The sequence below is a fragment of the Sphaerodactylus townsendi genome, linkage group LG03, assembly GCF_021028975.2.
Source record: "Sphaerodactylus townsendi isolate TG3544 linkage group LG03, MPM_Stown_v2.3, whole genome shotgun sequence".
In the NCBI taxonomy this organism is placed as follows: domain Eukaryota; kingdom Metazoa; phylum Chordata; class Lepidosauria; order Squamata; family Sphaerodactylidae; genus Sphaerodactylus; species Sphaerodactylus townsendi.
In genome coordinates this window covers 13,355,801-13,382,896 of record NC_059427.1, presented here as the reverse complement: position 1 = coordinate 13,382,896, position 27,096 = coordinate 13,355,801, and the positions used below count along the sequence as shown (strand labels likewise).

At 43.7% G+C, this 27,096-nt stretch overlaps 2 protein-coding genes across 3 annotated transcripts in view; both read left to right on the top strand.

The window, feature by feature from the left end:
* Positions 1–759: 759 nt before the first annotated feature.
* Positions 760–22,611, top strand: LOC125428748 (cytochrome P450 2K6-like). 2 transcript variants are annotated; one of them, XM_048489361.1, is made up of 9 exons: positions 760–1,201; positions 3,921–4,083; positions 8,747–8,896; positions 13,093–13,253; positions 15,009–15,182; positions 15,378–15,519; positions 17,173–17,357; positions 18,632–18,773; positions 20,949–22,611. In XM_048489361.1, exons 1-9 carry the CDS (start codon positions 1,181–1,183, stop codon positions 21,134–21,136), a joined length of 1,326 nt encoding a protein of 441 aa, XP_048345318.1. In that variant the 5' UTR covers positions 760–1,180; the 3' UTR covers positions 21,137–22,611. The 2 variants fall into 2 exon arrangements, with proteins under 2 accessions (XP_048345318.1, XP_048345317.1); XM_048489360.1 differs by lacking the exon at positions 760–1,201 and adding an exon at positions 1,208–1,634.
* Positions 22,612–25,563: 2,952 nt separating this feature from the next.
* The window catches only part of LOC125428763 (cytochrome P450 2K6-like), a 62,377-nt gene continuing 60,844 nt past the window's right edge, over positions 25,564–27,096 (top strand). The window contains 1 exon segment of the mRNA XM_048489386.1: positions 25,564–25,737. Within this exon segment, the coding sequence (XP_048345343.1) occupies positions 25,564–25,737 (174 nt within the window).

The following is a 27,096-nucleotide window of genomic DNA, read 5'->3' as shown; positions in this document are numbered from 1 at the left end:
GTCTGTGCTTTGAGTCTTCAGTCATACCCCTTTGTCTCTTGACCGTTCTTCCTTCCCCCCCCCCCCCCTCTCTCTCTCTCATATTTGGGCATCAGCATTATGAGATGTGTGTCAAGATACTAAAATGCAAAACTATTTATCCATATCACTGGCCACAGCCACGGATCTTTCATATATAAATAAATGTGTCTAGCATTATTTATTTATTTATTTATTTATTTATTTATTTATTTATTTGATTTATAAACCGGCCCATCCCCAAGGGGCTCTGGGCGGTGCACAACATTAATATATACACAATTAAATAGAGGTTCACAATAGTGACCACACAACAATCAATATAGTACTAAAATCCATTAAAATCTATTTAAAACAGCGGTCAATATAACAGTGACAGGCGTCCTCTAGCCCAATTCATTAAAGTCTCCGCTAAAAGGAAAAGGGGGAGAGGCCAGACTCCTCTCTGGGAGGGTGATAAAGATGGTAAAGTGCATAAAGATGGTAAGTGCATGAAGAATAGGGGGAGGACATTAGAACTGCACTGGGCATGGGTGTTCTGGGCATCTCCCCTCCCTCCACATTTCCCCCATGGCTCTGTCAGTTTATTTCTCTTACAGATGAGCCTGTAAAAAAAAAGAGAGAGTTATTAAGTAAGGGAGCTGGCATCACACTGCCAGTCCCCGCCCCCTTTGTTTTTGTTTTCTGTGTGTGCGCGTGCACGAGAAGAGGGGCTTGGTGTGAGCATGCGCGGGAATCGTCCCCTTGCCCCTGTGGAAAGATACCCTCCAGTCAAAACTCAACCCCAATACAGTATTAAGACAACTGGAGATGCAAATTGGTTTCAAAAACTCTTTGCGTCGACAAACAGCAGGCGTTCGGGGAGGAGTCAACTTGCTCTCCCCTCCAGTCAATTGCTTTCAGGGACTCGCAGTTCAGCGCCGGGCTCAGCAGGGTCCAGCCTCGAACAGCTTGCCCGGCTCCCGAACTTTACGTGAAGTTTTGTGCAATTCAGGGCTGGGATTTTCTCTCCCTCCTCCGGCTCCTGGATTGCTGCCTGTGCTCCGCCTCTCGCCAGCCCTGCTGCGCCCTCCGATGGATCTTTGTGGGGTGGGGCGTGGGGGCTGTCTGGCGCCCCCCTCAAGCAACACCCCAGGCATCCGTCCAGGCCACATGCCAGTGGATGCCAACCACCCAAAGAAAGGTATAGAGTTAGGGAAGGATCTGAATGACTGGATGGGGAAAAAAATTGGGAACCAGGAGGCTTTCTGTGGCAGAGGAAAGCTGGAACAGATTCACTAGAGTAAGAAAACAGTCAATATCTGATGTAACCGTTTGTGTAACTACTAAGTACTTGCGTAACTCATTGTACTGCCTCTAGCTGACACAGACTCTCCTTGATCAGACTGTCTTTGTAATCACTTCCTAAAACTTCTGGTTGATACATGATGGATTGGATGGATCCTCTTCCCATATTTTTCCTGTTGGTCTTTACAATCACACTTCTTTGGAAAATGAAAATGGGCAGTGTCAGGAATGGCAACGGCCAAAATTTCCCCCCAGGACCAAGACCATTACCACTTATTGGAAGTCTCCACCTCCTGGATCTGAAGAGGCCGTACATAACCATGTGCAAGGTAAACCTTTGTTGTTGTGGTTCCTGTGGCAGCCCTTAGTACTGGCTGCAGTGTGTGAAATAACAGAAATTGTAGCATGTAAATGTTTTTTTCTTGCTTCTATAATTCTTTGTTAGTTCCCCTGCAGTATGGAGTTTGTAGTGGGATACTGATAAATCCATTGCTGCAGAGGGACATTTGGAGTGCCCGTTATCAAGTTCGGCAGGACTAGCAGTTGCACAATTCCTTCCAGGAAAAACAAGGTCCGGTAAAAGACAGACTCACATGAGAAACTCCATTGCAATGACAGCTGAGGGGTAGGACTGTTCTGCCTTCCTGCCGTATCCATAGACAACACCAGCAAAACTCCCACTCAGCAGGAAATAAATCCCTCCAAATGTGAAAGATGTACTCTGATCTTTCTTTTGACAGATGTCATGGTCAGTGCTGTGATTGAGCATCAAATGTTGCTGGACATCTGAGCAGAGTACATGGTCTTGTAAAGGCTGAGGAGCTATATGCTCACTGTTTTTGCACAGATTGTGAATTTAAATAATCGTGCATCATACTTTTCTTAAGGGCTAACATTTGTATTTGTGATCTTCCGCTAGTTTTTTGATTGTGTGCATTGAGTGCTCTTTCTATTATTGATGTTGCAAGTTTTTGCAGTTTTTATAAAAAATGATTATTGTATATTTAAATGTGCGTGCCTTTGATAATGTGAAGTTTGGGTGAATAAGACTCTAAGAACATTTTGTTCTCTGGACGTGTTAGCAATCTTGTTTGTACCGCACCTTGGCTGGGAGGCAGTGCACAGATAATTGAAACTATCAGCCAAACCACGTTCAGTAGTTGTAAAATGATGGGCACTGGCGTAATGCCCATTGGGCAAGGTGGGCAGCTGCCCAGGGCATCACCTTGTGGGGGGCATCAAAATGCTGGGTTCGTTTTTGGGTATTTTTAGTGGTTTTCCATTTTTGGCCTGCAGGGGTCGCAGTTTTTAGGCTAGTGGCACCAGAATTTCAGCGTATCATCAGGAGACTGTCTTTATGCTACCCCCCCAAGTTTGGTGAGGTTTGGTTCAGGGAGTCCAAAGTTATGGACTCCCAAAGGGGGTGCCCCATCCCCTATTGTTTCCAATGGGAGCTAATAGGAGATGGGGGCTATAGTTTTGAGGGTCCATAACGTTGGCCCCCCTGAACCAAACTGCACCAAACCTGGGGGGGAATCATTAGGGCAGTCTCCTGATGAGACCCTGAAAGTTTTGAGACTTTGAGGGTTTTGAGATATGCCCCCCCAGCCTGCAACCCCCAATGACAGCAATGCAGAAAACTCAATGCAGAACAAAGATTCTTGGGCAAATTTCGGGATGTTCTTGCAGGGAGGGCATTCTTGGACGTATCAGCACAAAAATTTCAGGGTATCATCTGGAGACTGTCATGATGGCACCCTCAAGGTTTGATGCAGTTTGGGTCATGGGGTCCAAAGTTATGGACCCTCAAAAAGGTAGCCCCCATCTCCTTAGCAAAGAATGTGGGATGGGGTACCCCCTTTGAGGGTCCATAACTTTGGACCCCCTAAACCAAACTGCACCAAACTTTGGGGGTACCATAAGGACAGTTTCCAGATGATACCCTGAAATTTTGGTGCCAATACATCCAAAAATGCGCCCCCCTGCAGGAACTTTATCCTGTAAAATTTTAGCCCAAGAATCTTTGTTCTGTTTTGTGTTTTCTGTATTGCTGTCCATGAGGGGTTGCAGGCGAAGAGGGGACATTTCTGAAGGCACAGTCTCAAAACTTCAGGGTCTCATCAGGAGACTTCCCTGATGATACCCCCCAGGTTTGGTGCAGTTTGGTTCAGGGCGGTCAAAGTTATGGACCCTCAAAACTATAGCCCCCATCTCCTATTAGCTCCCATTGGAAACAATAGGGGATGGGGCAACGCTCAAGGGAATCCATAACTTTGGACTCCTTGAACCAAACCTCACCAAACTTGGGGAGTAGCATAAGGACAGTCTCCTGATGATATGCTGAAATTTTGGTGCTGATATGTCTAAAAACCTCACCCCCTGTAGGCACCAACGTCCTGGTGCAAAAAAAAAAATTGGTCGTGGTGGAGTGGCTGCCCATGGGGGGGCATCCAACTCAGGTTTTGCCCAGGGCTACAGTTTGCCCAGGGCTGCCTCGTTATGCCCCTGATGATGGGTCTGGACTTGCCATCTTGGTTCTTTGAGAGGTCGGTTGCATCTAATGACTGGGAAGATCAGAATAATGTTTCTCACTTTTTCCTTTGTTTCCCTTTCAGTTATCCAAGCAATATGGGCCTGTGTTCAGCATTCAGATGGGAGCTCAGAAAGTGATAGTGCTGGCAGGGTATGAGACTGTAAAGGAGGCTTTGGTGAACCAGGCCGATGCTTTTGCTGGGAGGCCCCTCACCCCAATGTTTGAAGAATTTAATAAAGGCTATGGTGAGGTTCCTCCATTCCTGTTATTGCCACTCTGCATGTGATGCATAGCACTGAGAGTCCATCTCAAATGGTGCTGTAGGAGATGGTCTCTATTTAAAGAACTAGGATACTTAAACTATAGCTTAAGAATAGTTTGCTAATTTTTCAGTTCTGTTCTGCAGTCCTATCGCCATTAGCTTATCTCTCTGCCACACATTAAAATTATGCTTAGGATGGAGAAAGTGAAGAGAGAGAACAGTTCCCTACAATACTAGAATTCAGTGACACCCAATGAAGTTGATGGGTAACAAATTCTCAACAGACAAATGAAAATATTTCTTTACTCGATTAATAATTAGAATGTAGAATTCATTGCTAACGGACATAGGAATGGTCATGAACAGTGATGATTTGAAAAGGGGATTAAACAGATTCATGAGGGAACGGTAAGTCACTTAATGGTGGAGAAGTCCATTAATGGCTACTAGCCACAACAAGTAAGTAGAATCCCCATATTCATAGGCAGTTAAATTTTTCAAAGCCACTCCTTGGAGGTAACAACTGTCCTTCTATTCCTGGATCTAGATCAACTGCCTCAACTGGTACTACCAGCTGCTTATATAATGCAAACTTACACTCTGCCCATTGACTAACCCTGCTTATACATACAAAAACCTTGCAGAGGAGAAAAGTGCAAGTGCTCTATTCATATACAAAGGTGCGACAAAACATATGGACAAACTACAAAGACTACAAAGACTGATTACTGTTAATGTGCATCCTATTATTGTAATGCACACATCTTTTTTTAGAAATTTAAGTCCTATATGTATCACAGTCCATGAGAATTTCTGAGTATATGACAATATTCCAGACCAGCTTCAAAGTCCATGAAAATATCTCAGCATGTGACAATATTCCAGCCCAAAACCCTATCTGCGGTAATGCGGGGTTTTAATTCCTTCATCAGTGGTACTGAACGTTTTTTCTTTTTTTCATTCTGTTGGGAGTCACTCAAAGGGACCTACATCATAAATATGTAGCATATCATGGTAACAGTTGTTATTATAGCATTGCTACATTATTTGCTGCTAATGCGATTACAAAAATTACAAAAATTTAAAACTCATCACCAAAATGATGCTAACTTACAGCTTTCTGTTATTACATCCTCCGTGTCCCCTTAACAACAGCATAATCAAGTGATATAGAAACACACCATGTTTGCTATTTCACATACTAAGAATAATTTTCCCAGTGATCTACAGGTGATGCTCATTGCAATAATTAAAGTGACAATGTATCTTATATGGTTTCTTTTACTGTTGAAAGTTTGTATACTTCAGACTTCCAGTATATTTATTCCACGTTCATAAAAGAACATGTGAAGTCAACTTCCACGTTCATACCCCATTGAGGGGTTTTCCGGAAGGCCTAATATCCTGGGATAGACCCAAGATCATATATCCCGGGCTGTTTTTATCTCAGTTTCTCCCTTTGCACGGCTGCCCATTTCCATGAAGGAATCGAGTTAGGACCAGGAGGAAGTAGCCCAGCTTCTTTCACACAAACCCGCCTTTTTTTGTTTTTACAATGTAGATGCAGCATGCATGCTCAAACAGTCCCGATATGCTGCATTCTGATTGGCTCTTTCCCCCTCCCCCCCCCCCCCCCCAAGGCTTCTGTTTGACTGAACCGCAGCAACTGCAGGAAAACCAAGCAGGACACACACTCACCCCTTTTCTCCACCTTCGCAAAGGATCCAATGCAAGACATTTCCTCGCTGTAAAATCTTAAATGGTACAATTTACAGGCTCTTATCCGGTTCCTCAGCATTCTCCTCATGTGTCACCACATTGGAATGGACAAACATCTGTTTTAAATTAGGCGTTCTGTGGAACGTACATGGCAGGCATTCTCATCCCAAGACTTCAGAAAGAACATGCTACTGCTTGTATATAGTCGACTTGATTTGATTAGCCCTAGGTGTGTAATTTAGAGCTGCAAGTAGATGTTGACTCCCTTCTTGTTCTTTGCGTGAAGCACCCTGAAGCATGTCTTTCTCTTCCATCTTGTGTTTTGCCTGGATCAGAGTTTTAAGGGAATATCCCCGTTCTCTAAATGTATTCAACATAATGAGTACTTCCTCATTATAACGTGCTGCATCTGATGAATTACATTTCATTCTAATCAGCTTACTGTAGGGGAGGCTATGTTTTAAGTGTGTGGGATGGAATGATTTAAAGTGGAGACCCATGTGCTGATCTGTAGGTTTGTGGAATGGTCTGAACATTAGTCTAATGCTTTTAAAGTACAAGGTGACATCTAGGTAATTGATTTCTAAGCTACTTAGGGCACTAGAAAATTTAATAGATGAATTAATCTCATTTATCCATTTCAAAAAATAATGAATTTGTTGTGACTTTGATCATTAAAAACAAATAGATCATCTATGTAGCATTTGTAAATCACAATATTACTATAAAAAGGATTCACCATTGAGTTGTTTATAGTTTGTTTTTCCAATCTGTCCATGAACAAACATGCAATTGAAGGGGCCAAGTTGTTTCCCATACAAATCCCTTTTATCTCTTGATAAAATTCATCACCTAATCTGAAATATACTTTCTCCTATATAAGGTCTATGAGCTCCATTAGAAAGTACGTTCGTGTGTGTATGTGGGGACTTATTGGTCTGTCCTCTCCAATAATATTTTCTCTACTACATTTCTGGCATCATGCGGAATATTAGTATACAATGCTGTTAAGGATGAGGCCATAAGTTGCAGGTAACTCCGATGGCAGGCACCATGGGATCTACAATTTCCATCAGCCCCTGCCAACATGGCTAATTCTAATGGCTTGTTGGTCCCTGGCAGGGGCTGATGGGAATTGTAGTCCATGAACATCTGGAGTGCCATAGGTTCGTCACTACTGATCTAAGGACATAAAGACTGATTGTGGAGGACATTCTTTTCCCTCCAATTTCTTAATTAAATCGGAGTCTTTCATGTATGTATGAATTTGTTCTACTTTGGGGAGAAGGAAAGAATTAAGGTATTTAGCAATAGGTTCAAATAGAGATGATGAACCTAATACAATGGGACGTCCCAGAGGAGGTAAAAAGTATCTTAGGGATCACATTAAAAATTGGCACCCTGTGATTTTCATTAATGTCAAGTTGGTCCTCTCTAATCCCTGCGTTGTTGGCTTCATGCACAACTATTTTTATCAATACTGTTATATAGGGGTAGGATCATGATCTAATTTTCTTGTATCACATTCCATCTTTTAGTTGTTTATGTACCTCCTCCAAATAGTCTTTCTTATTTAGGATTACCATTTCCCCACCCTTATCTGCGGGTTTAATTGCAATAGAATTGTCAGAAGCTAGTTCCTTCAAAATCATTTTTTCTTGTACAGTGGAACCTCGGTTTTCGTTGATAATCCATCTGAAAAGAATCAATGAAAACTGAAACCAATGAAAACCAAGGCAAACTTTTCCATAGGAATCAATGTAAATCCAATCAATCCTTTCTAGGCGCTCCAAAAAACATACCACAAAGACATTTTTGGTGAATAAACGTAGTGTTTAATGCTGAAAACAGTAACAGACAATACTAGGACCAGCTTCAGAGCCAGTGGACCAATGTCACACCAGAAAGTTGTCCAAAGAGGTCTGTTTCTGCTGCCTCTTTAAGATTTGTCTGAAATGGGGCAAGACATTGTCATTAAACAAGTTGCAGACACGGTCTGCAACAGCTTTGTCCGGGTGATTTTTCTCCACAGACCCCTGCGCCTTACTGCAAATTGTTTGAAAACCGAGGTAAATTGATGAAAACCGAGACAAATTTTTCACTGAAAAAATCGATGAAAACCGAAACCGCTGAAAACCAAAGGCAATGAAAACCGAGGTTCCACTGTAATGTAATATTATAATATAATATTTAATCATACTGTTCTCTAATTTCTCTGTATCCTGTATTACTAGCCTTTCAAAGGTTTCAATCATAGGATTGTTGATAACAGGTGTAAAAGTGGATCTCTGTTTAAATTCCTTATTAGTAGATTCAGGATTATCTCCCAAAAAAATCCAAAAATTTTATTTAATTTGAAAAGGTCTACTTGAATTTGTACTGCCAGGGTGGTAACGAAGCTAAGACCCAAATTTAAAATCCTTCTTTCCTCCCGTTGTCACACTCTGAAGGATAGTTTCACAACTCCGCCTTGTGGCATCCCTGCCATGGTGAGTGAAAAAAATTAGTGGGTTTCCACTAGGTGAGATCAGGGCCCTGCAGGACATATAGAGTTTCCGCAGGGCCTGTAAAACGGACCTGTTCCACCAGGAATTTGGCCAGCTGGGGTAACATCGATATCCTGCTACGCAGTAAACATCTGGCCTCCTGTGGGCACCTGAAAGGGGGAGGGGTGGGAGGTGAAGCCGTCTGCCATTTATATGTGGTTCTTTTAATTATGGGCAGTGATTGTTTTAGCTGATTTTAATGTATGATCGATGGTGGACACCGCCCTGAGCCCTTCAGGGAAGGGGGGGTATATAAATTCGATAAATAAATAAATAAGTTGGGAGGGGACGGAATTCCCCATAAATGCAGGTCTTCACAGCTGCCTCTGCACAAGTGGAATAGCCATACTAACTTGAAATCTGGCTCTCACTTCCATTCAGGTATCGCTTTCTCTCATGGTGAGAACTGGAGAGTGATGCGGCGGTTTGCATTAACTACTTTACGGGACTACGGAATGGGCAAGAGGACCATCGAGGACAGGATTGTTGAGGAGTGTGGTTTCCTGATAAAGAGCTTTGAATCCTATGAAGGTGGGTTGGTGTTCTCTGCACTACCTCCACTGCAAATCAAATAGATTTCTAGTGATTTATTGCCATGGCTTACCCCAAAGAATTCTCGCAACTGTTGCTCGAAAGCTCTGAAATTGTTTGCCTCATATTTCTGACTTCTGTACTTACAGTTTCCCAGGTTCCCTGAGGAGACAGGATCTTTTTGACGCTAGCCTGGCAAGTCTGCTCCTTCCTTTTAGGCACCAGGACAAAACATTTCTGTTTTCCTAGACTTTTAATTGAGAAGTCCACCTGTAAACAACATTTTAATAGTGTTTATTTTTAGTCTGAAAAATCATATTCATGTTAAGCGGTTCAGGTATTTATGGCCCTTTCCGCACGGGCCAAAAACGGCGGCCTGGGGATGGCAAAAACGCCGTCCCCAGGCCGCCGTTCGCACAGGCGGCGCTGCTGAAACGCAGCAGCGTCGACCTGGCTCCTCTTCCCCTCCCTCAGGGCGGTACAGTCAGCCTCAAAACAACCCGCTTAAAGGGTAGCTCTTTGAGTAAACAGCGTGTTCCCGGGCGGCGTTGGTGCGAACAGCACCGGCATGGAATGACACGCCGCTATTGTCTTTCTCCCACTTACCTCATCGCTGTGCCAAAAGCCGCAGCTTTGCTCTCCTTCCTAAGATTCTCCTCCCTTTCGCTGTCCTCCAACCCCTGGAGGTCGGAGGGCAGCATGGGCGGGGCTTAGGAGGACAGCAGGGCGACGACAGCGACGGGGTAAGTGGGAGAGGGACGGGGAAGAGGTGGCTCCGTGTGGAGAATTCTTGCCGGTGTGAGGGCGCATAGAGGCCCGTGCAGAAAGGGCCTATGTTTTATGATTTGGTTGCTGGGTTATAATTAATAACTTCCATCATTTTATGTTTTAATGATGTTTTATTCTGCAAACCATCTTGGGCAGTAGTATGTAGATAAAAGAATGCTTGTCGTGTAACTGTTGAATCCTTACATTAACATTTCTTATCGCAAACCATCTGAAGTATAACAATACCACATAATCAATCTCTAATGGTAAAGAGAAGTATGTTCCATGAACAGTCTGAGACCCCTGTGGCTCCACGCTTAACCCTGTTCAGATAGATACACAAAACTGAAAATGTAATTAAGTCCTGGGATAGCAGATTGTTCTTGTTTCCTGAAACTGCTGTCTGTGCAAAGTGCTAACTGGCTGACTCGATGACAATCATAGTACCACCTTGCCATCTGGTTGTGCAGAGATCAAATTGGGTGGGTCATGAAGCAATTCCCCCATTGCCTCAAGCGATACGTCACATTTAAGAAAAACTAAGGCCTTGCAAGATGGGCTGAGAACAGCCATTTAATGGAATCAATACGCTATTTGACAATATTTTAAAATGTCTTGCCTGAAGAATGAGGAGTACAAAAATCAAAGCTGGAGTCCGAGCTACTTCAGTAGGTCAGGGAAAGGGCAGGGAAAAGCAGAACTAGCTTCTTCTTGGATTAGGTTTTATTTCTGTTCGACACTTATCAAAGTAAATAGTGTCTTGTTCTATCAGACCATTGCATTAATTTCTCACATCAGCAAAGTGATGCTTATAATCTTACAACAAAGACTGCTACCGAACTAGAAATGCCAGATGTTCAAGCTGTACTCAGAAAAGGAAGAGGCATTAAAGATCATATTGCAAACTAATCTTGGTTACTGAAGCGTATAAGAGAATTTCAGAAGAAAATCAGCTTGTATTTGGTAGATTAAAGCAAAGCTTTTGACTGTTTGGATCAAGAAAAGCTATGGCCGTTTCTGCACGGAGGCGAAATGCGCCGACCCGACGACGCTGGGACCGTTCGCATGACGGCGCCGTGGAGCCGTCACTAGCCACCATTCTAGAATAAAAGCAAACCGCATTGATTCCTGACCTTTTTGATGCAGTTTCATCGCGCGATGGCATTCACACATGGCCAGGTAGTCACACATCTTCTGCCTGCTTCGCAACTCCCGGGTTTCTGCATCGCCCAGGAATGCAGCGCAAACGACAGCTCTGATTGGCTGTCGCGCCATCATGGGGCCATCCGGGGGCGGGCTTCCAAATTGCTTCCCATCCCATTTCCGTGGACGGGCTGTTGAGCTACCGTGTTAACAGAGGCGAAACGACCGAACGAGTCACCGTGCTGCAAATGTATCAAAGAAACGGTGCCAGTCGGGACTCTGTGTAGCCTCGAGCTATCAGGGCGCATTGGCCACACAATAACCGAACACGGTGGAGGGGAGGGTAAATCGAGGAGACTCAAGCTGAACAATGGGATGTGCGCTGCTACCGCAAGCCCAATCTCGCTCCCATTGGCTCCTCGACCAAATCGCTGCCACACTGTGGGCTGCCACCCCCCTGACTGTCGCTTACTCCAGATTTGTTTCGCACCTAGCCACCAGATTGTGGGGGGAAACCAGTTTTTCCAAGAAAGTTGCAGAAGTATCGAGCGACAGGAAAAATGTGGAACAACGGCTGGAATGTGGCACAGAAGGGGGGTTGGGACACATTTCGGCTTAAGTGTGTGCGAAAAAATGTGGGAAACAGCAACGAACTCACATGCTGGATCTGCAACAAACAGTGTGTGCGAAAACGCCCTAAGTCAACTTTTCCAGCACATTTTAAATGCTGAAAAAGCTCCCCTCGACTTATACTCAGGTCATACTCTGGGAACTACGGTAACTGTATAAAGCGAAGAGTCCATTAGGGGGAGCTAAGGAGCTCAGATTTTCCAAATAAGGAAAGGCTCCATTTCCTCAGAATGGTTGAGGCCTGTATTTCTGATATGTGAATGTTTGTATTAATTGTTGAGAAGGGAATATTGTGTTTATATTGATTGACTATTAGTTTGTATTTTGGTTTCCTTTGTTATGGTCTCTTCCTCCCCCTACCAAAATACAAACTAATAGTTTGGTTTCTTCACAGAGTTCAGTTAAGAGGGCTGGAGGCTGTATACAGTTAGAGAGAACTAAAGGACTGAGACCCTGCTAGTCTGTTTTGCAGAGCAGGCCAGAACTATTATATGTTGATTATTGCTTCTTTGTTGGTTTGCCATATTTCATTGTTATACTGCACACTATTGTTTATGAAACAGAAAACAGATTTAAAGTTTCTTTTGTTGTAAGTCTGGTGGTAAAATCAAAGACTTTAACTCCTTTTCCATTTCTGATAATATCCCTCTTAAAATCTAAGTTGGGTTACATTTGGACATATAGATGATGATGAGGAATCCAGTTGTGAAGGATTTTAACTCTGGTGTTTTAGCTTGGTTGCTAATTGAGCTAAGGTTTTTTGCACTTTTAAAGTTATTGTTGATATTGTTAAAGTTATTGGTTGTTGATTGAGCTAAGGTTTTGCACTTTTAAAGTAGTTTACTGTTTTTCTTTGAAATAAATATTCAAAAACATTTAATCTACTGATTCCTCAATTAATGTAATTTTATTGGTGTCTATTTTTATTTTTTAAATTTACCAGTAGCTGCTGCATTTCCCACCCTTGACTTATACATGAGTCAATACGTTTTCCCAGTTTTTGGTGGTAAAATTAGGTGCCTCGACTTATATTTGGGTCGACTTATACACGAGTATATACGGTACTCAATTTTAAGACTGACAATGAGGAAATTGAAATTGTTGAAGATTTTCTAGTCCTTGACTCCATCATCAACCAAAAGGGAGACTGCAACCAAGAAATCAGAAGGAGATTGAGACTGGGAAATGCAGCAATGAAGGAACTAGAAGAAATTCTTAAGTGTAAGGATGTGTTATGGCAACCAAGATCAAGTTAATTCAAGCTGTAGTTTTCCTCATTGCTATGTATGGCTGTAAAAGCTGGACAGTGAAGAAAGCTGATGGGAAGAAAGTAGATTCCTTTGAAATGTGATGTTGGAGGAGAGTTTTACAGGCACCATGGCTGGCAAAAAGATAAACCATTGAGTTCTAGATAAAATCAAGTCTGAACTCTCCCTAGAAGCTAAAATGACCAGACTGAGGCTATTGTATTTTGATCGCATGATGAGAAGACGAGTCATTGGAAAAGACAATAATGCTAGGAAAAGAGGAAGGCAATCGGAAAAAAGATGGATTGACTCAATCAAGGAAGCCATGACCCTCAGTTTGCAAACCTTTAACAGGACATTTTTGAATTCATATTAAATTAAATATTCCCTTCTTTTTAATTCATGTAGGAAAACCATTTGAGAACACTGCAGTTATGAACGGTGTAGCTGCCAATATTATAGTGTCAATATTACTTGGCAAACGATTTGAATATGACAATTCAACATTTATAAGACTGCTGAGATTGATCAATGAAAATGTTCGGCTTTTTGGAAGCCCTTCAGTCCAGGTAACACTTTCATTTTGAAATCATTCTCTCTCTCTCTCTCTCTCTCTCTCTCTCTCTCTCTCTCTCTCTCTTACACACACACACACACACACACACACACACACAAACATAAGCATAAGAAGATTCTGGATTTGTACCCTGCCTTTTTCTACTATAAGAAGTCACAAAGCCTTCCCTTCCCCACAATAGACACTTGTGAGGTAAGTGAGGCTGAGAGAATTTGAAGAGAAGTGTGACTAGCCCAAGGTCACCCAGCAGGCTTCATGTGCAGGAGCAGGGAAACAAATCCAGTTTAACAGATAACAGTTCGCCGGGCATGTGGAGGAGTGGAGGAGTAGGTGAATGCATCTGAATAGAAGTATCCTGGTCTTTGTTCCCTTTGATTGCTATTGTCTATAGTTGTCCTCTATTTGTGTGGAGGTGACAACTATAGACAATAGCATTCAAAGGGAACAAAGAACAGGATACTTCTTTTCAGATGCATTCACCTATTGACCTTGCTATCTTCGTTGTTACTCCCATGCTACAGATTTCTTTGTGACTCACATGGCAGGCTACTCTATTCAGATGGCCTCACCTTTTGACCTCACAGTATATCTACTCCACTTGCTTTCCATTCCTACTATCGGATCCTCTGAAGATGCCAGTCACAGATCCAGGCGAAACGTCAGGAGAGAATGCTGCTAGAACACGGCCATACAGCACCCCAGAATAGTATACTTTCAATGCACTTTCACAATTGTTTGCAAGTGGATTTTGCTATTTCTCACAATAAAATCCAGCTGCAAAATGCATTGAAAGTGGATTGAAAGTGCATTATTCTGCATGTGCGAAAGTGTCCTTAGTTAAATTTTTCCAGTGCAGATTCTCTAAGAACTAATTGTTCGGTGCAATGGAGGCTGGAGTGGAAGGGAGAGAAAGAGAGAGAAAGATGTGAAGATTGTGTTAACATGTGCCTGTTTGACTTCATAATTTACCTTTTCTGCCTGGCAGGTACTGACACCATGCCTGCTCTTGACTGTATTTCTGTCTGGGCTTGGACTCTCCTTGCAGATCCTGATTTCTGCCCTGACTTTTATTCTGTCATGTTCTAATAATCTGTTGTTTCTCTCTGATGCTCTGGTAGCTTGAATTGTGTCTTCACTCTGGGCATTTCATTAGATATATGACAAAGGGAGTTTTGACTCTCAATAACTTATATTCCCAAAATCTTGTTGGTGTCCGAAGTGCTGCTGGACCCAAATCTAACTCCGCTTCAGATGCTTCAGTATGGTGATGTTTTGATGTGGTGAAGTGGTTATGAACAGGTGGACTCTAATCTGGAGAACCAGGTTTGATTTCCGCCCGTTCACATGAAGAGCAGACTCTTATCAGATTTTTCCCCCCACTCCTCCACATGCAACCTGCTGCATGACCTTGGGCTAGGTGTCTTGTGGAGGGGAGGAAGGGAAGGAGTTTGTAAGCCTCTTTGAGACTCCTTATGGATAAGAAAAGTGGGGTGTAAATCCCAACTCTTCTTCATCATCATCATCATTTGTAGAGTAGGCAATGAGAAAGCCCCACAAAGACTCAAGCCTGCTGGGTTCAAGAGCATGTTCCAAATATGGTTCCAAGAATAACGTGGCATCTTTTTATGTCATTGATTATCCCTTGGTAGAAAATGAGCAAAGGTATTGGTGCAAAAATACTTTGAGATTTCTGCCTGAGAACCATCAGTAATCTTTTTTTTTTCTTACTCGTATTTTATCCTTTTAGCTGTATAACATGTTTCCTGCTCTGGGCTTCCTGTTTGGAGCTCGCAAGACTATCCTGAATAACAGAGATGAGGTGTATGCCTTCATACAAGCCACCTTCATAGAATCCCTTAAAGAACTGGATGCAAACGACCAGAGAAACTTGATTGATTCTTTCCTTATTCGGCAGCAAGAGGTGACACCATCTTTTAAATATATCAGAAGCTGCAGGTGAACGGTTGTATTATGTGACTTTTATTTTTGAATTTTGCTTTGGATCAGTGTGGATTAAAAATATTTGGATCAGTGTGGATCAAAAATATTTTCTTCTTTTGCGTATCTCAGAGATATTTTCCCCTTATTTATCAATGCTTTCTTTTTCCTGCCATAGGAGAAGACCCAGACTAATGGGTTTTTCCATAATGAAAACCTTCAGGCTCTGGTCGGTAACTTATTTGCTGCTGGCACAGAGACCACTTCAACAACACTACGCTGGGGCCTGTTGTTAATGATGAAGTACCCTGAAATTCAGAGTGAGTGTTTTCCTTCAGTAGAGAAACTGATCTCGTCTGGAGTGCAGTTGTCATTCTAGGACAGTGATCTCCAGTCCTCACCTGGAGGTTTGCAAACCTTAATTCCCATGGAGGAAATAGCTGCTTTGGAGGGTGAAGTCTATGGCATTATGCTCTTCCGTAGTCCCCTGCTCAAACTGCACCCTCCCCAAGTTCTAGCCTACATATCTCCAGGTGTTCCCAACCTGGAGTTGCCAACTGTATCTCCTCCATACTCATATCCCTTTATCTACCAGCTTCCCCGCTGCCCACACCATTATAGCCTCTACCTAAAAACACTGTGACCCAGTGATGTAATGCCAGCTACTGGGCCAGGCCCACTTCCATCATAGGGAATCCTCAAAGACTTGTGAGGTGGCATTTCAATTTCCCCCGTATTTCCCCTCTTTCCACCCTCCTGGCATGTCCTTATCTTTTTCCTGCCTCCTTCTCCACTATTTATCAAATGACTTTGCCTCCCATCTTTAGCTATATTTATTATTCATTTACTTTTTTTTACCTCAATTTTCTCCACAGCAGGGGCTGAAGCAGCTTACATTTTTCTCCTCTTCTTTTTTATCTGCACAACAACCCTGTGAGGTGGGTTACAGTCAAATTATATGACTGGCCCAAAATCACCCAGTGGGCTTCCGCAGCAAGATGGGAATTTGAATCTGGGCCTCCCAGACCCTGCTCTGAAACTCTAGTAGTCAGACCCTGCTCTGAAGCTCTAGTAGTTACAACATACTGGCTTTTGCACGGTAGCCTGTGTTGAACAGTAGCAAATAGCCTGGCCTAGTTGAGTCATGGAAGTCAGATGCTAGTAATTCACCCAGAAGTCGCTTTCAGACCTTGGGTTGCCAATCTCCAGCTGGGACTTGGGGGTCTCCCAGAATTATGACTGAACTCCAGACTATAGAGATCTGTCTCCATGGAGACAATAACTGCTTTGGATGGTTGAACTCTGTAGCTTTATATTCAGCTGAGGCGTCTCCCCTACCCCAAACCTACCCTCCTTAGACCCCACCACAAATGCTCCAGGAATTTCCAAACCGGGAGCTCACAACCCGAACCCCAAGATGTCCCCTCAAAGACCAAGTTAGGCCTTGAAAGAGAGAGCCTGCTTCCTTTTGCTTTCTGTGACAGAACCAAGCCTTAGAACCTGTGGTGGGATTCAGCAGGTTTGCACCACTTCAGCAGAACTGGTTGTTAAAATGGTGCTTGTAAACAACCAGTTGTTAAATCATTTGAATCCCACCACTGCTTAGAATGCTGTGGTTGCCTAGTTACAACCCATGAGGGAATCTGTTACTTAAAGCTACAGTGACTCATTTTATCCCCACAACTTTTACAAAAAGATTTCACATTTTTTTCTGCAAATTTGACCCTTTTTAGGACACTTTTGAGGTTTGCAGAAACATCTTTCTTGCCCATTCACAGTTCTAGACACTGGATTAAAGTTATCTAAAATATTTGGCCAACTTCTGTATTAGAATTGAAGATGTCATACTGGTATATATCTATGTGTTATGCATTTATTTTAAAAATGTTATATCCCATACTCTTCCTTTCTTGAAAGATGCAGCTTGAACCATGAAGTTTATTTTTATGGAAATAAATGCTTTATTTTCTCAGGCAAAGTCCAAGAAGAAATCGCACGGGTGATTGGGTCTGCTCAGCCACGGACAGAACACCGTGCAAAAATGCCATACACAGATGCAGTAATCCATGAAATCCAGAGGTTTTCTAATATTATCCCAGCAAATGTGCCTCATGCAACCACTGTGGATGTCGCTTTTAAAGGCTATTCCATTCCCAAGGTGACCAGTCTAACTTCTTTGCATTAACGTCACGACCTTTGCTCAGTTGAATATGGCATCTCAATTCATTTATTCATCAGAGACCCTGTTTTCAAATATTTTGTGGAAGTAAGTTAAGCCATTCTAAATCCCATCAATTTAAGAGTAAGAGAAGTAAGTACTTCTCTGACCTTTTGGTTAAAATGCTGTAATCCAATGCAGCTAGCTGTGGTTGACTCTTGCCCAAATATTTGAAATTTTCTAATCTTTTCTACTAAAGTCTAATAATTACTTTGCTTTCCTTATGCTTTTCACGTTTGGGTTAACATGTAGGGCTGCCTTTTTTCTTTTTTCTTTTGTAGCGTCAGACCTTTAGCTAGAAGCTTTGGCTGGCTTACTCATCTTCTTCATTTGAGTCCAACAGCAGACACCAGCAAGATTTTTGAGGTATAAGTTTTTGAGAGTTAACTCTCCCTTCTAACAAAGGTTTGACTGTCAAAAGTTTATATCCCCCAAACTCTGGTGGTCTCTGGTGCTACTGGACTTTAGTCTAGTTTTTCTACTGCAGACCAACATGGCTACCTCTTGAAACCATCTTCATGGCTTTACTTGCCGATATGCCTAAACACCACAGGTTTTACACCTTTACATATGTGGTGAACCTGCAGTAGAAAATTTGTAGTAGAAAATATAAAATGTTATATTTTATTCTGCTCTTTGTCTTTACACAAATGTGGGCAATGTGTATACCAGGAATATAAAATGAAACACTATGCCCACTGGCAACAGTGGTGTTACAAAGGTATTACACTAGAGTCAAAACACTAGAGTCAAGACAGTGACTAATCAGCTCCACACAAACACAGGATGACTATAGACAGTAAACAATCAAAGGGAACAAAGGCCAGGCTACTTCTATTCAGATGCCCTCACCTATTGACCTTGCTATCTTCATTGTTACTCACATGCTAATGGGTGGATCCCACTCAACATATGTAAATCTAGCTTGCTATTTGCACCCTTGACTTGTTAACAGTCTTTCCCTTGCCCTGGACACTCCAACATGTATATATACTCCACTTGCTTTCCTACTATCAGATCCTCTGAAGATGCCAGCCACAGATGCAGGGGAAAAGTCAAGAGAGAATGCTGCTACAACACGGCCATACAGCCCGGAAACCACACAGCACCCCAGTGATTCCGGCCGTGAAAGCTTTCGACGATACATTAAATACAAGTTTTGACTGCCAGAAACGATCTTCATTTTCTTCAATGATTTTGCTTTGACTTTGCAGGGAACTTTTATCCTCCCGTTGCTGTGCTCTGTGCTGCAAGATGAAACTCAATGGGAGAAACCACTTAAATTCTACCCAGAGCACTTTCTGGACTCTGAGGGAAAGTTTGTAAAGAGAGACGCATTCATGCCTTTCTCTGCAGGTAAATGCTATTAGAAATCTGTGGGCTTAGTTAATTGATGAGGTGTTCAAGTCCTATGCACATTTATTTGGAAGAATGCTATCATGACCAAGCCACTTTCAAAACGCTGCCACCAAAAAAAAAAAAAAAAAAAAATATTATTATTTTAACCTTGTCACCTGTCACTAAGTTTAATCACGAGCCTTTGGGCCACCAATAATAGATGTATTGGCTCACTGGGTCCCGGCCAAACACTCTTCCACTTCTACACTCCCCTTTAGCTGAGGGAGGAAACAACAGAGCCTCTAACAAAAATGGAGGGAAACTCTTTCAGAGAGGGTTTTGGCTTAACTGCAGACAGACACCACCCCCTTGTAGGCACACAGATTTAGACTGGCACTAATGGTAGCGTGAAACAGCTTTTTAAAATTTATTTGAACAGAAATTTAGGCTTCTCAGTTGGATAGAGAGGTTTAAACACTTGTTGGTTACAGAAAGTAAAGAGCTTATTTCTTGAAAGGTTACTCAGTCAGTTACACTAAAAATTTTGGTCACACGCAGGTGGCCACGATACTCTTTCTCAAAGAGGTTCTGGTTCGTACGCTTTCTTACACACAAGTTCCAAGTATTACTTGCTTTCTCACAAAGAGGTTTCAGCTTTTAGTTGTCACACACAGAGACACTAGATTCTCTCTGATCCACACCCTTTCTTGTTCACACAACCACCCAAGTCTTTAGACTGGAAGGACTCTGGCTTAAACACTCGCCACCTTCCCTATCAGTCCCCTGTTAAGGCCTAACTGCCCCCTTTTATGGACTGGTCTTCTCCAGACTGGGTTTTGAACTGGAGTTGTCTGGACAGCCAAGCTGCCAAGCACCTGACTGGCGGAGTCACCTTCCACCAATCTCAGGGCCTTCCCACACACTCTATCAAGCCTCCTCTTCCTGATCAGGGCAGTCTGTCTCCTGACAGAACACAAGCTGCAACAGATCTCTCTCTGCTTCACAGCATTCGATCCCAGAACCAAAGCTAAAAGCTTAAAAGCTCTCCTCACAGGATTCTCCCTGCTTTTATATTAATCAGCCCTTTTGGCTCCCTCTACCTGTAGCACCAGGTGAACTGCGTTTTCTGCCAGACAATCAGGTAGGAGTGTGCTCCTTATATGGAGTGTGCTGTTTACTGACTCTCTCTGGTTTCTGCCAAGGCCTGTCTCACAAGGCCATAAAATACACACACCAACCCTTCAGGGTAGGCAAATCTGTCACAAATGTCATCACTGGTGGCTGTCTCTCACTTTGCTAAACCAAAATGTCTACAACTTTGAACACTCTGTGACTTTTTTGGTATGATATGAGAACTTTCACTGGGCATTTGTTATTCTTTCATCAATAGTGTTCTCTCTCAGTAAGAATAATAGTTACATCGTTCCTAGCAATGGATTCCTAAGAACACTTTCCTGAGAGTAAATTCTGTTGCATAGGATTTTGAGTAGACATGCTTAGGACAGCATTGTCTGTTTCATCTTTTCATAGCAAACTCTTTGACTCATTCTGCAGGGGCCAAAAACAGTGGTGTGAGGATGGTAAAAAACACCTTTGGGGGGGGAACTTTGCACAGTTACTGCTGCTGCTGCCGCTGCTGCAAAGGTGCAACGTCCTATTTTGCCCAAAATGAATCACTAAATGAGCGAGTCTTTTAAAAAATGCCAGTCTGCAACTGGTGCTGAGTGAACATCTGGGCAGGAGATGCTTCTGCTCCGGCTGCGGTTGCACAGGGCTGTATCGGGGTCTCATGGGATGTCAGCATGGCTGTGGTGGTACATCAGTGGTGGGATTCAAATAATTTAACAAATGGTTGTTTACAAGCACCATTTTAACAATTGGTTCTGCCAAAGTGGTGCGAACCCACTGAATCCCACCACTGGGGTACATGTGTGCATTCTAGCTATGCAGGAATGAGCGACCAACAAAAAAACCCTGCTGCACCTCTGTGCAAAGCCTCGCAGCCCTGCCAAATCGCTCACTGTCAACTGGACGCCCAGCCACGTGAATGCCCCGGGGCAGCTGCGTTTCCATTTACACCAACTGGACTCTGTTGTTTTTGGCCTGTGCAGAGTGGGGCACTATTCCATGGTCAGTACAAAAACGTTCTAGAGAAATGTAATTGGCTTCTGTGTTCCATTTTAATTGCCCCAGGTCGAAGAATATGTGCAGGGGAAACCCTGGCCAAAATGGAGCTCTTCTTGTTCTTTACGAGTCTCCTCCAGAGATTCACTTTCCAGCCTGCCCCTGGAATGTCTAAAGAAGACCTGGACTTGACACCCATGGTTGGGATGACGACGCCTCCAGTACCTTACAAGTGCTGTGCTTTGTCACGCTCTTAACATTCATCTTGCTTATTTTCTATGTGTGCATCTTCAGTCTTTTCTGCACCTTTTTTCGGCTGAAGACTTTTCAGGACAATGGCCTTGGAGGAATCAGATCATAAGATTACATCCAGCCAGCTTTTTCACTCAGTCTGGCTTAGTACGTTTTCAGTCCCTTGTGGCTTTCATCCATGCCTGTCCCATGATGCCCAGCATAGCCTTCTGAATGTTCAGAGTGGGCCCATTTTTTACTAGTTCAAAAGTTGGTTGGATCCAACTCATAATCATGATCTTAAGCATCCTCTCTGCCATAAGTAGCTCTGAGACATTGATGAACTCAAAATTTGGACATCATCAAGATGACATTTGAACCTCAGCTCTTGTTTGTTTTGATGTACATGGAAAAAGGAATAATAATTGTGATGCTGTCTTTTCTTGTATTCACACATTAATGATGTCTTTGAATCAACACGCTAATCAACTTAACAGCTATTTACAAGTGTCAGCAACAGAAAAGAAATCTATGCACTTATTAATGTGGTTTGAATGTTAGTGTTTTTCAAGAAAACAAAATTGCTCCATGAATCACTACAACCAATAGATTTGCTTATCTGTTCACCTCATTCTGGAATCCATGTGAGTGGTTATATTGCTTTAAGTAGTCTGATAAATATAGATGATTGCAGCTCACTGAATGAGTCAGTAGACCCAAAGTTCTGCAGGAAATTCAGTATACTGTTTTGTTTCCCCCGCACCCCCCCCTCCTTTCTGTGTTGGCGTCCCCCCCCCCCCCCGCTTTTTAAGCCATTGTTTTTTGGGAGGGGGGATATTGCAGCAATTTTGTTAAGGGTGAATTTGTCTGTAGGCAGTGGAAATGGGGAAAGTAGAAGAAACACAGTGTCCACGGATTCCATTATTATGTCCAAAGGTCATTGGTAGATGATCTATGGCTGGTGGAGTTGACAGTAGATGGCACACGATAATTTTCTGGTTGCAGAGATTCAAGGTTGAGAACCACCAATCTAAGCAACAACAGTCAGTTCAAGTTACTTATGTTATGAACAGGACAGAGACGTCCCAGCAGAATCAGCATCTGTCTTAGGTGGAGTTCATATCCTCCACTGCTCAAAAGAAAGACAGAGTGGACTACAGCAGTGGAAGCCAGTAACTGGGCAGGGAGAGCTGCAGACCATCATGTCTGGGATGTTGAGAGCAGAGAGAGCAATCTGGAAACCCTCTCAGAGGATGGCACTGCTGTGGGAGGGAACACATATGGGATTGCTTCCACTTTTGCAGGTGCATCTCTATCTAGTAAGCTCTGGCCTTGGAGTTCCGTGGCTGGGAAGGGCCTCCAGGCTGGACATTTCTGACTCTCCTGTTTCACATGTAGTGGTGGGGATCTTGCTGTCATATTATCAAGGGTCTTGGCACCTTTTCTTCAGAACTGTCGTCTTCTGTTCCTGGCATGTCTCCAATAAAATCCTTGAACCCAGCAAGTGATTTATTGTCTGATCGGGGGAGGGGGGGGCTGACACACTCGGTTTCTTCCGCATTAGGAGGAGGTGTTGTGGTTTTCCCTTCCACGTTTTGCTCCTTTTCTGATTCAAGGAGCAGGACTCTAAGAGGGCTGTGCAGCCTGAGAAAAAGGATGGTGAAAACACCTGGGAAGGAAAAGAGGAGAGAAGCCCGTTTCTCCACTGGCAAAAAGTTGGCTTAAAGTTGGTCCTTCTATAGGTTATCACCTCCCTCTCCCAGATGTATCCATCCACAAAGATTTAGGTCAGTAGTGAAAGTGCTGAGCAAATGCATCTGAACCTCCTCATTCCTGCCTGTGTGATTCTCTGAATTTAGATCTGTACTGTGTTGGGCACACACCATCAGAGCCAGGGCATTAAACACTGGAATTTAAAGTGTGTGGACATCCAAATTTGGCCACAAAGCAAATTCTGAAGAATTTAAGGTGTGTGAACATCCAAAGTGGTCACAGAGCAAATTCTGAAGAAGATTATGGTATTCTTTTGTCATTTGGCTTTCTGTGAGTCATAAAACTGATTGGTTGCATAATGCATTTGTCTGCATTGAATTGCTTTATGACCCACCCCCTGCACAGTCCCTTGGCACCAGTGCCGTTGCAAATATCTTCTGGATAAAGCAGCTATATAGAGGTTACATTTGCATTGAGGAAAGGTCTGGCCATCTCATTCTGTTATAGTGAGAATAAAAAGTGTCCTCTGACTCCTCAAGATGAACAAAAGTTTTTACGGCCTACAGCCATCTTCATCAGCTCCATGAGGTGTAATTTAGCCTGCTTGTGTACGCATGTAAGCACGTGCATTGGCACATGGGTACAAAGGAAAAGTGTAAAGTGTAGAGTAGGCATGCAAGAAAACACAGACTATGATATTTCTGAGCAAAGTGCATTTGAAATGGGAGATATTTCTTATCTAATCAAAGGTCTTTTGGTGATTAACTTGTTTGTTGATATGTTATCAGCATTGGTGTGAACAGTCATGCATTTTCCAGCTTTTATTGTCAGAAGAAGCAAAGAACTGTAGAAGCTGCAAAAGTGTGAGGTATTTCTGACCCATTTCTGATCAGCTACAAGGTGTGGGTGTTACCGATGGGAAAATAAATGAAATATTTTCCTGAAGTCAGGTTGCCTGGCTACACTGGCTCCCTGCCCGGATACAGAGACCTGTGTGGTTCAGAAGCCTTCATAAGGTTCACAAAGAATGTATATGCATGATTGTGCCAATGCTATATGATTTCCCTTGTGTTTGTGTCATTCTAGGATGTAGTAAAAGCTCCTCTTAGTTAAGTTTATGCCTGCAGTTTAGGATTTTAGTTTAATAAGGTTCTTCAGTTAGGTTAAGGTTCTATTAGTTTTAAGCGAGCCCTGCCAGTAGGTAGGGTTAGGGTTAGGGTTAGGGTTAGGGTGTCCGGGCCCTGCGGGACCTTGGTGATTTCTGCAGGACCTGTAAGACTGAGTTGTTCCACCAGGCCTTTGGAGATACCAGCCGCTGAGTTGTGCCCCCCCCCCCCCCAGTTCAGGCTGTCATAAAACATTGCTGGGGCTGGAGTGAGAAGGAGGAGGTGGAATAGGGTCCCCTAGTGTGGAGGGAACGACGACACTTGACACTTCTACAAAAGTCAGGCTCTGTTGAACTGTATAATAAAGGTTTCTACTTGAATGGCCAAAGTACCTAAGAGATGGAGTCCCAGCTTTTTGTGACCTTCTGCTCTCTCCATGCTGCACCCTGGCATACCAACCCCACCAAGAGCTTGTGCAACCTCAGCTTGTGGGTTCTGTGGGGCAGAACTTGGAATGAGTTTGCAACAACAAATTTTTAAAAACAAAATGGTTTACTTTCTTAACATATAACATCAACATTTAACATCACACTTCAAGGTCCTGTTCAGGTTGCATTTTCAAGTCTTTATATTTACAGTCTACTGATACTGCCAAGTCCAATTCTTCCTGCAAGTGGGTTGGCACCTGAAGACTCCAAGGGCTGGATGAACAGGATTCAACATGATGAAGGTTTCCAGGAGAACTCTCACCCATTACAAACATAAAAACCCCTGAAACAATAAACTCCAACATTTACAACATAGCAAAAACAAACAACTACCTTCCCAGTAGTTCCCAACAATATTGCAGTTACCTTAACAAGGTGTTAAGAGCTTATACAACCAAGGTCCGAGTCTGGTAGCCTTGTCTCCTCCAAACTACATGAGGTCTGTTGCAGCCTCTTGCTGTTTTGAGTCTCTACCCCTTACTGGGTCAACCCATTCTGAGCATGGGGGTTACACTTGCTTCTGAGGAAGCCTCAAATCTGCCCTTTCGTGCACCAGGCTGTGGTGAATGAACAGTGAGAAACCATGATTAAGGGAAAGACTGTTTCCCCCTTCTAGTAAATTGCTTTCAGGGACTCGCAGTCCAACGCTGGGCTTTGCATGGTCCAGCCTTGAACAGCTTGCCTGGCTCCTGAACTTTACATAAAGTTTTGTGCACTTCAAGGCTGGGATTTTTCCTCCCTTCTTTGGCCCTGGGTTGCTGCCTGCAATCTGCCTCTCACCAGCCCTGCTGTGCCCCTCAGATGGATCTTTGTCGGGTGGGGCATTGGGAGCCACCCTCAAGCCACAGCCAAGGCATCTGTCCGGGCCATATGCCAGTGGATGCCAACCACCCAAAGAAAGGTTACACAGTTAGGGAAGGATCTGAATGGCTGGATGGAAAAAGAAGTTGGGAACCAGGAGGCTTTCTGTTGCAGAGGAAAGCTGGAACAGATTCACTAGAATCAGAAAACAGTCAATATCTGATGTAATGGGTTGTGCAACTACTAAGTACTTGCGTAACTCATTGTATTGCCTTTAGCTGACACAGACTCTCCTTGATCAGACTGTCTTTGTAATCACTTCCTAAAACTTCTGGTTGATACATGATGGATCCTCTTTCCATATTTTTCCTGTTGGTCCTTACAATGACACTTCTTTGGAAAATCGGCAGAGTCAGGAATGGCAACTGCCAAAATTTCCCCCCAGGACCGAGACCATTACCACTTATTGGAAGTCTTCACCTCCTGGATCTGAAGAGGCCGTACATAACCATGTGCAAGGTAAACCTTCGTTGTTGTGGTTCCTGTGGCAGTAGCAGATCCCTGCCTTCTGTTGATCATCTTCATCATCTTGTTGGGCAGAGGGGACTGTAATGGTGCTGCCCCTAGTACAGGCTGCAGTTAGTGAAAAAAACCCACAAAAATATAGCATGGAAGTGGGGTGTTTGGTTTCCTGGCTGTGTGGCCGTGTTCTACTAGCATCATGAATGATCTGGAACTGAGCTCCCAATGGCACCTGGTGGGCCACTGCGAGTAGCAGAGAGCTGGACTAGATGGACTCTGGTCTGATCCAGCTGGCTTGTTCTTATGTTCTTACTAGCGTGGCCCGGCCATGCGTTGCTGTGGCTTACTGTGGTGAAATGGGAAAGGAACAGTAGCAGCAAATCAATTGCAGAGGCCAGCAGTACGCGGTTTCAGCGTGAACATGCAGCTCTGGATACTGTGGCGACATGTCAGTGATGTGTGGTGTCCCTCAAGATTCCTTGGGGGGAGGAATGGAAGGGCACCCCTCCCACACATCTAGGCTGGCTGGTCATGATCCTTTACCTGGGAGTGAGTTTGGTTGGTGGCAATGGGTGTCACTTCTGAGGAAACCCTCTGAGGGGCAATTCGCATTTTGTGCCATTCACAAAGTATGTCACGTTGCTGTACTGAGCTTACTACCCTGAGTGTAATGCGTCTGGTTCTCTTTAACTGTAACTGCAGTATTCAGGGAATCTAGGGGTGCCTGGTCCTCCTCTCCTCCCATCCCCTCTCTCGCATGTCGCCTCTCACTCTTCTCTCTTCCCTCACTTCTCTTCTTCCCCTTGTGCATGCCACCTCCCTCCTCCCTCCCTCCCCTTTCCTCCGCTAGGGTGGGTGGGTCATATCAAGATGCTGGGCCCCCCCTGCCTCCCCTCCCTTGCATGCTACACCCCTCACTGTCTCCCTCTCTCAGCTTCTCTTCCCCTTTGCACTCTCCGGCCCCTTTCCCTCTCCCTCCCTCTTCTTTCTCCCCTTTGGGATCCCCCCCCCCCCCATTGGAGGGATCCAAAAATTTTATTAACAGGTTCCCATGGTGGTGGGACCTTCAAACTGTGGCATAGCCACGGGCTGGGCAGGGGTACACGACGGGGGCATGGCCGGCATTCCAGGGCGGGCATTCCTGAGCCGGGGCTCTGGACACAGGACACAGCCGCTGCGCATACGGGTCCTTTTGGGTGGGAAATCTAATGCAGGCTGCCACGCATGCCAGTGCACCCTCCCTGCTACACTGCTTCTGTCTCTAAGGCCAGCTGCTACTGCTTGAGAGGAGGGGCATAACTAAGGCAAAAAAATCACTTGGCAAAATCACCAATTAGTAACCCCCCTCTTGGACAC

Coding starts and splice junctions, on each gene's coding strand:
- LOC125428748 (XM_048489360.1), top strand. CDS start 1,443: ATGATGGATTGGATGGATCCTCTTCCCATATTTTTCCTGTTGGTCTTT. Junction 13,254..15,008: donor TTGGAAGCCCTTCAGTCCAG/GTAACACTTTCA, acceptor TTATCCTTTTAG/CTGTATAACATGTTTCCTGC. Junction 17,358..18,631: donor AAGGCTATTCCATTCCCAAG/GTGACCAGTCTA, acceptor TTGACTTTGCAG/GGAACTTTTATCCTCCCGTT.